This window comes from Nomascus leucogenys, chromosome 9 (assembly GCF_006542625.1).
Source record: "Nomascus leucogenys isolate Asia chromosome 9, Asia_NLE_v1, whole genome shotgun sequence".
Classification (NCBI taxonomy): Eukaryota; Metazoa; Chordata; class Mammalia; order Primates; family Hylobatidae; genus Nomascus; species Nomascus leucogenys.
In genome coordinates, this window is record NC_044389.1 from 56,788,650 (window position 1) to 56,799,757 (window position 11,108).

At 37.3% G+C, this 11,108-nt stretch overlaps 1 protein-coding gene across 1 annotated transcript; it reads right to left on the reverse strand.

The window, feature by feature from the left end:
- Positions 1-7,752: 7,752 nt before the first annotated feature.
- On the reverse strand, positions 7,753-10,600 carry CXCL5 (C-X-C motif chemokine ligand 5). Its single transcript, XM_003265741.4, has 4 exons — positions 10,344-10,600; positions 10,077-10,209; positions 9,883-9,966; positions 7,753-9,520 (listed from the first exon to the last, which is right to left on the reverse strand). The coding sequence occupies exons 1-4, from the start codon at positions 10,450-10,452 to the stop codon at positions 9,502-9,504; spliced, it is 345 nt and encodes a 114-aa protein (XP_003265789.1). The 5' UTR covers positions 10,453-10,600; the 3' UTR covers positions 7,753-9,501.
- Positions 10,601-11,108: the final 508 nt, after the last annotated feature.

Sequence of the window (11,108 nt, forward strand, 5' to 3'; positions counted from 1 at the left end):
ATAAGTGGCTTCTCGTGCCCTGAAGATGTCATTTATATGCTCTCTCTCAAAGCCAGTAAGAAGGAAGAGGTAGGGAAGGAGGAAGTGAGGGTATGTGGTGATACACACAAAAGTATTTGAAGCTATGCCCAACCCAGAGAAAGACTAGACAGGTCAAATTCCTACTAAGTTGCTTAATATGCATCACTTCACATTCCCACTCTCCCTTTCTCAATACTTATCTTCCTTACACATGTGTAAGAACTCCGTTCAGGAAGGTAAAAACTAGACTGGAATACTACATGCATTTTCTTTGTATGATTTATAACAATATGCCCTGCCTTTTCTATAATGCAGTTTTTAGGCTTCATAGAAACTTTAGGAGCACCTGAAGGCACAAACATGTGGCCCTTGGAAGAGAAAGTTATCTTTCCTTGTTAGTGCCAAAGAAAGCAAATGTTCTTTTCACTTATGTTGATAAATATTGGGATTGGTTTGGAGCATGTAAGTAAAATGAGAGCCAATTACCATCAAAGGTTGTCTTTGGATTTTAGCTTATTGGATTCTTTCTGCCATCAATCTGTATTATATTTTGTAATTTCATCTAGAAACTACAAATGAAACTCATCCTCCTTTGTATTACAAAAGAAGCTACTTGTTTCTACTACCTAAGAATACCTAAAAAGTGGGACCCACCATATTTATATTTTTCTTTTTATTTTGAATTTAACAGAAAAAATTACATAATTTATTGCAAAAGATTCATACGCTGCAGATGTATTTGAAATAAAACACAAATTTCTCTTCATCATTTCTCCACATTCCTACTCTTCAGTGGTAAACACTGGTAACAATTTTGCATTAGTTTTCAATTCTGTCTGCATTTATATGCACACATGTATATGTATAAAGTGGGACATGTTTAAGACATAGAGGTACATATATACAAAGAACTATTGCATATGGATCACTACACAGCTGACTTTTATCCTTCAAAAAATATGTGTTCCTTATCTTTTCAGGTCATCTTAATGTAGTTTTCCCCCATGCTTCTTAATGACCACGTGACGTCCTATGGTAAGAACAATAGTTACTCAACCTTGCCTTGTTGGTGCCCTTCAGGGTGTTTCCAATTTTGCACTATTAGAAATTGTGCAAGAAATGTCCTTACCAAGGAAAATATTTCTTCCTGAATTCTCAGACCCAAATTAAAGGTTTTGGTCTGAAATGCTATATCCCTACAACGATAGAGAGATGGACCTACACATTACATGTTGGCTTTATGTTATTTTCTGGTTCTCTGTCCCATCTGTAAGACTTCCTTACTCAACTGAACCATGCACTTTTGTAGGGAGTGGCATGTCCTGTGTTTGTCTGAATGTCTCAGGTATCCTATAACATGTAGAATACTTCAATATAAAGTAGGTCTTAAATAATTAATAAATCAATGAATACGTATCACGTGAAAGTTTCCCTATCCTTTCTAATCACCTACAATTCCAGGCCAAACTCGACAGGACCCAAAGGAACTATACTATTTAAATTGATTTGGAAGATTGTCAATAAAGAAGAGACAGATGTAAGTGGCACTGGCAACAAGTTTTCTCCCTTTTACAACTATGTGTAAGTCTCACAGAATATCATTTAAATTTTCCATATTCTTTTCTTACTTTTCATATCTTTAAATTTTAGAAGACATGCTTAAAATACTAAATGTTCAAAATTACTCTCTATCAAAAGGATGAATATAGTAATTTTTTAATCATGTTTTTGTTTTCAAGCCAATTTTCCCTATTGTTTAATAGTTATCTACTATGTCTACTCAAGTTCTTAGGTCCTGTTTTTAAATGCGATAACCTACAGACCACGTTTGACAGTTTACTTTAGAAGTAAGCAGACTTCCAAATTAACTCACCCTGGAAAGGTTTCGTGACTTGATGGTGACCTTCTATCTCTGAGTAAAGTATTTTATTATGAGTTCCTCAAATGATTGATGTACTAATTAATGTAGAACCTACTGACACTAAATAGGACAATGATTTATTTCTAAGTTTAGCTGAAACAAAAAGTTTTATTGATTGTTTTGTATGTAAACATTTAGCCTGTATGCTGTAATATTGTACCTTCCAATGAAAAAGAAGACAACTCTGGTATGAGGAGTTTTTTCTGCCTTATTTTAAGCTTTTCTATTATACAAAGCCCTTGTAACTTGTGAAAGACTCTAGAACACCCCCAACTTTGTGGATGTGTCTTCCCAGGTCTATCTTCCCATTTGGCTTTCAATAAACACGTATAAAATTATTTCTGCCTCACTAGCCTTAGTTTCAGTTGATGAATGTATTTCTTATTTTTCTCTACCCTATTTATTGTTTTCTTTAAATTAGAGTTTAGCAGTAGAGCATATTTAATTGAAATGATTTTTCTCCCTGTCTCAACACAGAAATTTCTAGTCTTAAGCAAGCTTAAAGGAAGGGTGTAAGCTGAGAGTTCGGGGTCTTCTGAGAGTTGAGATGTGGAGTTAATTGCAGAGATAAGCTCAGCAGGACACAAAATGAGGGGAGCAGACTTCTCTTTCCTCCTATGGGGTGACTTTATAGCTTTTCGTCATTATTGAGATTGAGATATTGTGAATTCGCAAGTCATATACATTTTCATTCAAGGATAAGATCAAAGCCATTTCCAGAGCAAGATATAAAGGTTTTCTTTTTTTTTTAACACTATTCATAGTATATTTCGTTTTCTGTTCAACCCCAAAATACATTGCTGAGAATGTTTATTGGCTTCACTGGACACCTTTTTTTCCCCCTACTTAACACTATCCAGATTTCTTTCCTCCTTCATTAGTAAGAGTTCCTAAAAGTCGCTAAACTTTTTAAGAAAACTGTACGAAAAGTTTTCTAAAGTAATGATGCTTTTGCGTGAGTTGATACCAGGAAAAAAGTAGGCTCTTTCCTACCAGGAAACCAACTAGTGGGTTAATACCAGGAAAGAGGTGACTCCAGTATCATGGAGTCATTGTCTTAATCAACAAATGTGGCTTGTCACGAAAGACACATCGTCGGCAAAATTCATGAGGAAGTAGTAACAGATTTCTTGAGTGGTCAAAATTTCTTAAGGATATCAGTCAGCATTTGATATAAAACAATATTTTGCTAGTTTTTATTAACTCAAAAAATATTGATTAAGCATCAGCTGATTAAGCCCGAACTTCCTAACAGGTTTTACGAAGTTCTCTTTGCGTGACTTGGTCATTTAATTATTAATTTTTGAAAGTCAGGCCTAAAATATTTGTGTAAAGCAATGGGATATGAAAAATACTCTACTCTTGCTGCTGTGATGACAACTGCTGCTGTTAATTGCTGTTACTGTCATTTGCATCATTCCCTTCCATTTCCACGTTGAGAAACACAGTACAGATGATGATAAACTGAGTGTACAAAACTGGTTAAAAGGTGTTTTCAAATAACTTATTCAGTTAAAAGCATACTGTTATACAAAGTTATTGTTTAAATAAATGCTAGAATTAGAAAAGAGTTATTTTGTTCCTTGTTTTTAAAATAACTTGACAGCCTTTTTATTAATCTTACATTGTCATTGTGGGTTTTTGTATGTGTGTGCTGGGGGGTGCTAAGTTATTTTAGCTCTTTTTTCTTTAAGTCATCTTATAAATAGCAGAGTCATGAAGGAAGCAAGCAAATTATCTAAGACTCAAAGCACATTTTGTGTTAGCTATTTTAAAAGACAATATCTAGAGACATTGGAGGACCACTATCTATAAAATCAAGGCATAGATTACTTCTTCTCTGCCTCACACAGAACATTTTTAATGCACATTTCCCAAATCCTTCTTTCAAGTAAGAAGGAAATAGACTACCACAAGCAAATCAATCATAAAAGCAATTAGTACCAAAAATGCTAAGGATAGTATAATGTTGAGTCTGTTCATTAAAGTATCTTAATCAATAAATTTAAAAGACTAGCCATCAAAAGTTTTTCTGTAAGTGCTGAAACCAAATGTGCTTACTGTATAACTGTGAGTTGACAAGAATTGTTCAGATGTTAATTGAGATTTTACTGTCTACTGCCCAGAGGTGAAGCATGGGGTGAAAATGGGAGGAGAGTGGGGAGGGTGAAGGAGTTGAGGGGGAAGTATCTTTCTGGGCACTATTATATACAATACTTCAAAGTTTTGCCAGACTTAGAATTTGTGTTTTAAATTATGTTGATTAATATCATTTGTTAAATCTCAAATGTATGAAAGTTACCTAGTTTCCTTACATGCTCATTCATTAAGGAAATTCTAACATAATTTTCTAGAGCCTGCAAACATATTAAATTGTTAACAAGTACCATTAATCCTCTTTTGTTGTGTAATAAGCCGACCTCATTGTTAGTGGCTTAAAATATTAATTTATTGTTTGATAATTCTGTATGTTAGCGTGAGTTTCTTCTGCTAAGCTCACTTGAGTGCAGTCAGGAGCAGCTGAAATGGCTGAAAATAAAGAGTGGGACAATAGGGTGACAATGGTCAATAATAACTTAATTGTACATTTTAAAATAAATCATAAAGAATGTAATTGGATTGTTTGTAACCCAAAGGATAAATGTTTGAGGGGATGGATACCTAATTCTCAATGTGCTTATTTCACATTGCATGCCTGTATCAAAACAGCTCATGTACCCCATACATATATACAGCTTCTATGTACCCACAATATTTTTTTAAGAAATAAGAAAAATAATAAAATAATTTAAAACAAAATTTTAATGGCTTAATTCACATGAAAGTGGTTGGTGTTGGCTGCTGGCTGTGATTTCTACTGGGGCAACTGGGTTCTTCTCCTACTCTTTTAAATATAATTATATAACTTCTCACTAATGAGCAGAAATGAGGAATGGTGGGAGAGAAGGAGAATAGGTAAGGGAAGGGGAGGGAAGAGAAGAAGAAGGAAAAGGAAAGAAGGAAGAAAATAGAAAGGAAAAAACAGGCAAGTCATAGTCCCTTCCAACACCCTCCTCCTCTCATCCTTGTCTCCTCTAGTCTTCTCTTTTCTAGTTGTTCCCCTCACCTCTTCTCCCCTTTCTTCCACTCTTCTTACTGGAAAATCTTTGTTCTGTGGGAAAACTGAGTATATTTGCAGCAGAAAACCTTAACTTAGACTGAAAGTTCTTCATCTTTATAATTTCCAGATCATAAAGATCTTGCAAAGGTAATAGGGATGTAACAGGATTATCAATTAATATCAATAAATTAATATTTGATTGATGAATACTTATACAAAGGAAAATACATCATATATTCTGACAGGTATTATGTAATTGACAGAAAATATACAGAGAGTATATCGTTTCCAGAGCTTCTTTAAAAGACTCCGGTGGCTTATGCCTGTAATCCCAGCATTTTGGGAGGATGAAATGGGTGGATCATGAGGTCAAGAGATCAAGACCATCCTGGCCAACATGGTGAAACCCCATCTCTGCTAAAACTACAAAAAAATTAGCTGGGCGTGGTGGCGCACGACTGTAGTCCCTGCTACTCTGGAGGCTGTGGCAGGAGAATCGCTTGAACCTGGGAGGCGGAGGTTGCAGTGAGCCTAGATCATGACACTGCACTCCGGCCTGGACGACAGTGAGACTTGGTCTCAAAAAAAAAAAAAAAAAGACTCATAGCATATTCTAATTTATACAAGTACATGCCAATATAAACATGTATAATATAATCCAACTGGAGTGCGAATGTATGTACATACATACTAATATGATTAATCTTCTTTATTTCCTTTTCTTGTGTTTCATAAAAAAGCAATTTCATATAAATACCTATTCTTAGGTATTTATATAGTAAATTTGAAGGACAAGGGAAGTTGAAGTACTGATCAAGATTGGGATGAGACAGAACCTCATTTGTCATTTAGATAGGGAAATGTTAAGTATAACCTAAGAATATGTATTTAAGTGAAATTGCTCTTTTAATTTTGGAGTGACAAGGGGACTTGTTTAGCCAAAATCACTTGCTTTTTGAATACCTAGTATGTGCTAGGCACTGTCCTAGGAACTGAGATGAAGTTGATAAGCATTGTCCCCGCCCTCATGAGGCTTACATGAAGCTAGAGCAGAGACCTTAAACCGATGACAATAAACACATAGGCTCAATAAACTCTACAGTAACTTCGGTGAGAAAACTTTATGAAGGAAAAGTACAGAGTGCTATGAGAGGGTATAAAAGAGTCTTCCTCAAAGGTAGGAGTAAGGGTTGGAGAGGTTTCCTCAAGAAAGTAAAAGGCAAGCTATTCCAGAAGGAAGGATGGTAGTTACCCTGGTAAAAGTGAGGGGAGGTATTATAGATTGAGAGGATTGTGCATGCCAGACTCCTTGTTGGACTACTGCTAGACAAGGAGAAAAGAGGGTAAACAAGTTATAATTTAATTAAAACCAAGCACGGTGGCTCATGCCTGTAATCCCAGCACTTTGGAGGCTGAGGCAGGCCGATGACCTGAGGTCTGGATTTCAAGACCATCCTGGCCAACATGGTGAAATCTCATCTCTACAAAAATACAAAAACTAGCTGGGCATGCTGGTAGGTGCCTGTACTCCCAGGTACTCGGGAGGCTGAGGCGGGAGAGTCGCTTGAACCTGGGAGGCAGAGGTTGCAGTGAGCCGAGGTCACACCATTAGAGTCCAGCCTGGGCAACAGAGCAAGACTCAGTCTCAAAAAAAAAAAAAAAAAAAAAAAAAAGACATCTACCATGAGCCAGGTTATTGAATTTAGAACAGTAACTGACAGCCTGAAGATCCGATAACTTGTTAATTCATTAACTCATGCATTAATGCTACATTGGGGATGCAGAGGTAGATGTAATATGGTTAACGCTCTGGGAGAGCTAGAGTGGATGAAGAAACCTATAAACAAATAAGAGCAATGCGGTATTTTTGTTGTAATTCAGATAATGAGATGTCATGGGAACATCAAATCGGAAGCCTTGAGCTCTGCCAAGGAGCTGGTATTACTTGAGCTGAGTTCTTAAGGGTGAATAAGCCTCCTCTTATATGCAGGTAGTGGCCCTAGCAAATGCAAAGTCATGGGCCTAGGAAAGAACATGCCCAGTTAGGGAACTGAACACCTGACTATAGTGAATTTGAGGGACAAGGGAAGTTAAATTGCTGATCAGGAGTGGGATGAGACAGAAAGAACGTCATCTGTCATGCTTAGAAACCTTTATTTTATGTTTAGGAAACAATTTAGATAGGGAAGAATTTAGATAGGGAAATCTTTGTGTTTTCTAAAGACCCCAGAAGACATTGGTGCTGTGAAGGAATAACTAGAAGGGAAATGAACTTGGAGAAAAGTTGAGCCAAGGCAATGGTATTGGGGAATGAGGGCCTTCTCTGCCATTCAGAGAGGAGCAGAGTTAGTGTTTTAAATTACATAGAATTAAAGATAAGTAAAACATATTGTAACAGTATAGGAAGGAGAAACAATATGAGTGCAGTTTAGAAATCTTTTAATGTTTATTCAAAGGACAAAATAAAGACTATGAACCAATGAGACACATAGTAAAAAAGTACAATTTTAATATAGTGAATGTAATACATATGTAATTACTCATAACAAAATGGTCAAAACCTTTAAAAGATACACAGTAGGCATCTAAAAAGCTTAGCAATGCTAAATATATAATAAATATATATTATATATAAATATATATTATATATAAATATATATTATATATAAATATATATTATATATAAATATATAATATATAAATACATATGTTTTTACCAAGAAATGTTTTGTTTTTCTTGCAGTAGCTTTGTTAATTGCACAAAATTATGTTTTGTTTTTGCCATTTAAATATTATCACACAATCCTATTCTGAAAGACAAATGTTCATTAAAAACAAAGCAAAAATAGAAATTCACAACCATTAATTACCTAGGTTTGTCATTTAAAGGTTTAAAGAAAAAAAGGGAGGAGCTTTCCTACAAGCCTTTTCACAAGTGTCACATTTTCTCTTTAAAAGGGAAGGATTTCCAAACAAAGGTGAAATAGCTTAAACAGAAATATTTATGGAAATAAACTTTACAGCATTATCAAGGATATTAAGACAACACTGACTAACCGGTTTCATTACCTCATCTTCCCCCACCCCCACCCCCAGTGTGTCCCACCAGGACTAGAACAGGCTTTACATTCAGACAGAAATGCTTCAAAATCCCAGTGAAATGAACTGTGCTAAAAACCCGACAGGCATCTTCCCTGCCCTCCCCGCTCATCTTCTGCAATCCTCTAAACCAGGTTCTGCTCTGTGAAAGGAGCCAAAGCTGTGAGTGGGGAGGGACCTTGCCTCAGTGTGGCAACCTTATATATAATTATATATTCTACCATAAATGCTGGCCTTCTGCAAATTATGATTTTGGAAAATCTAACCCATACAGAGGGATAAAAAATTGACATCCCTTGGACGACTTCTCCTTGTTTTTTTTTTTTTTTTTTTTTCAACATTCCAAGCCCTCTCTGGTCCCCTATCCAGGGAGAAATGCTAGGGCCTCGAGGATGTCGCTATATATTTTTATAACTAAATGATAAATTTATGTTCAAATTGTTTGAATACGTTTCCAAAACTTTCAGAGTACAAGTCATTGTTAAGTTTGCCTTTAGTTTAAAAACTAAAAGAATACGTTGCTATATAAACTAGCAGTCAGGAATTTTCCTGTTTTCTAGCTTCTTCATCTATCTAAAATATATATTTAGTTACCAGAATTATGGTACTCCTAATAAAATAGTTAATAGCATATAAAATCAAAGTTTAAAAGTAAATGATGGCAGTTTGCCATACTAAAAAGATAAAAAATGTCTAAAATTATAGGAAGATAAGATATTAGCCCCCATAAAACTTAAACTTTTAGAAATTCTGAATAAGGAAATATATTCTACATAGATAAGGTGTGAAACACTCAGCTTTCTAAAGCGAAATAATTAAATAGTATCCCACAATCAAGAGTAAGGAAATTCTCTAACGTATTCCCCAAGAAACATTAAAATATTTCCTATTTCTTAAAAAAGTGAAGATAAGAGTGTATCTCCATCAACAGAATTCTTATGAAACATCATTTCCATATTAAATCCACAGCCTTCTCAGTTAATACCTTAAGGAATATTTCTTGGAAATATAATAGTCACCTTCAATTCAAGACACTTTGAAAGATTAACAACCAGTGATTCTTGGCTCACACTATAGTCAATTGCCAAAACTTCAATAGCATAGCAGATAAAATAACAGCAAATAGCAGAGGTACTATGCTAAACCCTTCATTAGCTGAGCTGAAAGCTCAAGACGCAAACATAGGTTTTCCTCACACTCTTCAAAGTGAGGAATCCAGGAAGAAAGCTAACTACTGGAAAAACAAATAAACAAACAACAACAAAATCTTTCCTTCTTGTCTTCCCTGGGTTCAAAGACCTCCAGAAAACTTTGCTGCTGAAGACTGGGAAACTTTTCCATGCGTGCTCATTTCTCTTAATCAGTTTTCCTTGTTTCCACTGTTGAGAAAAATATTATATTAGTTTAACCATTTTTCACACTCCTTTCTACTCCACCTTGTTGTCAAAACTCAGCGTTTATAATGTTTGGTAAAAAAGCAGGATACAAAAATCAGTAACAGCAATGGGTAAACAAAAAACATAACTTAGTGACAAGCTGTGTGTAATTGCTCGAGTAATTACATGTAAGATTGGTATAAAGATTTTCCCAGGACAATCCAGAAAAACTTTCTCAATTTAACAACCTTTTAATTCTAAACATGAAAAGTGTCACTTAAATCGTACAGAGAATAAAGACCTTGTGAAGTCTGTGGTCTCCCTAGATGAGATTTAAAAACCACAAAGATCAAAGTGACAAGTACCCGTCCAAAATTTTCTGGATGACTTTCTTTAGAAATGGGGCTTCTGGATCAAGACAAATTTCCTTCCCGTTCTTCAGGGAGGCTCTGAAGGAAAGAAAAAGAAGATACACTCATGAGATACCAAGGTTGAAGACCCAGGCTGCGGGACTTCCCTCTTGCCAAGGTCACAGTGGACACAGCAGCACAGAACTTACACCACTTCCACCTTGGAGCACTGCGGGCCTATGGCGAACACCTGCAGATTACTGATCATTTTGGGGTGAATTCCCTGCGTGGTCTGTAAACAAACGCAACGCAGCTCTCTCAACACAGCAGGGACAGGACCAGCTGGGGAAGAAAGAGAGACACCCTTTATAGGACAGGTTGCTGGGAGAGTTCCCTGGAACGCAACGACCCCGCAGAGGCTGGGATGCACCGCTGTGCCCGAGTGTGAGTGCGTCCCGCGTGCCATGCGCTCTCACCGCTGGCGATGGGCCCTGGCGGCGTCAGCAGCAGCAGCAGCACCAACAGCGCGCACAAGGAGCTCGAAGGACCTGGGACACGGGCCGCGCGGCTGGACAGGAGGCTCATAGTGGTCAAGAGAGCGCTGCGAGTGGTCGCGGGTTCCTGAACCGGGTGGAGGAGCGGGGATTGGAGGAGCGGAGATTGGAGGATCCGGAGCACTGTGGCTTCCTCGTGCCTTCTGCACTCCTTTTATCTACACTCATCTCTCCCCACTGACAGGAAACTCAAGCTTTGGGATGCTGGGGAAATTCCCTGAACTCATGGGGCAGTGTGGAAAGAAGAGGCTGCGGGAGGGGGGCCAGACAATGGGAACTGGTGGGGAGGGTGGCCAGGAGGAGCTGCCTGCACCTCTACCAAGAGGGACGTTGTAGCCCTGCTCCGCGGTGGAGGGAGCTGTGGCTCTGGCTAGAAGGGAGTATCGATTCAGCAGGATTCAGCAGGGCCTCATGCCCTGGGCCTGAGCGGGCTAGGGATGCCGGCTTTTCTGAGGCACGCAGCCCTCTGGGGGGTGCTCCTCTTCTCCTTCTAGAGAGAAAAGGTGGAACCAAAGTAGCAGGAGCCTTGATTTGAGAAAAATTTCTGAAAGTCAATCCTTTCTAATTATTATTACTATTAATCAGGAAATGTTACTCATGTTTGAACTGCTATAAACTGAAAGTCCTTCCTGTCTTCCTTGCAGGCAGGTCATTCTAGGTGTCTTGAATGACTTTATGATTCTCTGG

Coding starts and splice junctions, on each gene's coding strand:
- CXCL5 (XM_003265741.4), bottom strand. CDS start 10,452: ATGAGCCTCCTGTCCAGCCGCGCGGCCCGTGTCCCAGGTCCTTCGAGC. Junction 10,210..10,343: donor GCCAGGGCCCATCGCCAGCG/GTGAGAGCGCAT, acceptor TTTCTTCCCCAG/CTGGTCCTGTCCCTGCTGTG. Junction 9,967..10,076: donor TGCTCCAAGGTGGAAGTGGT/GTAAGTTCTGTG, acceptor TCTTTCCTTCAG/AGCCTCCCTGAAGAACGGGA.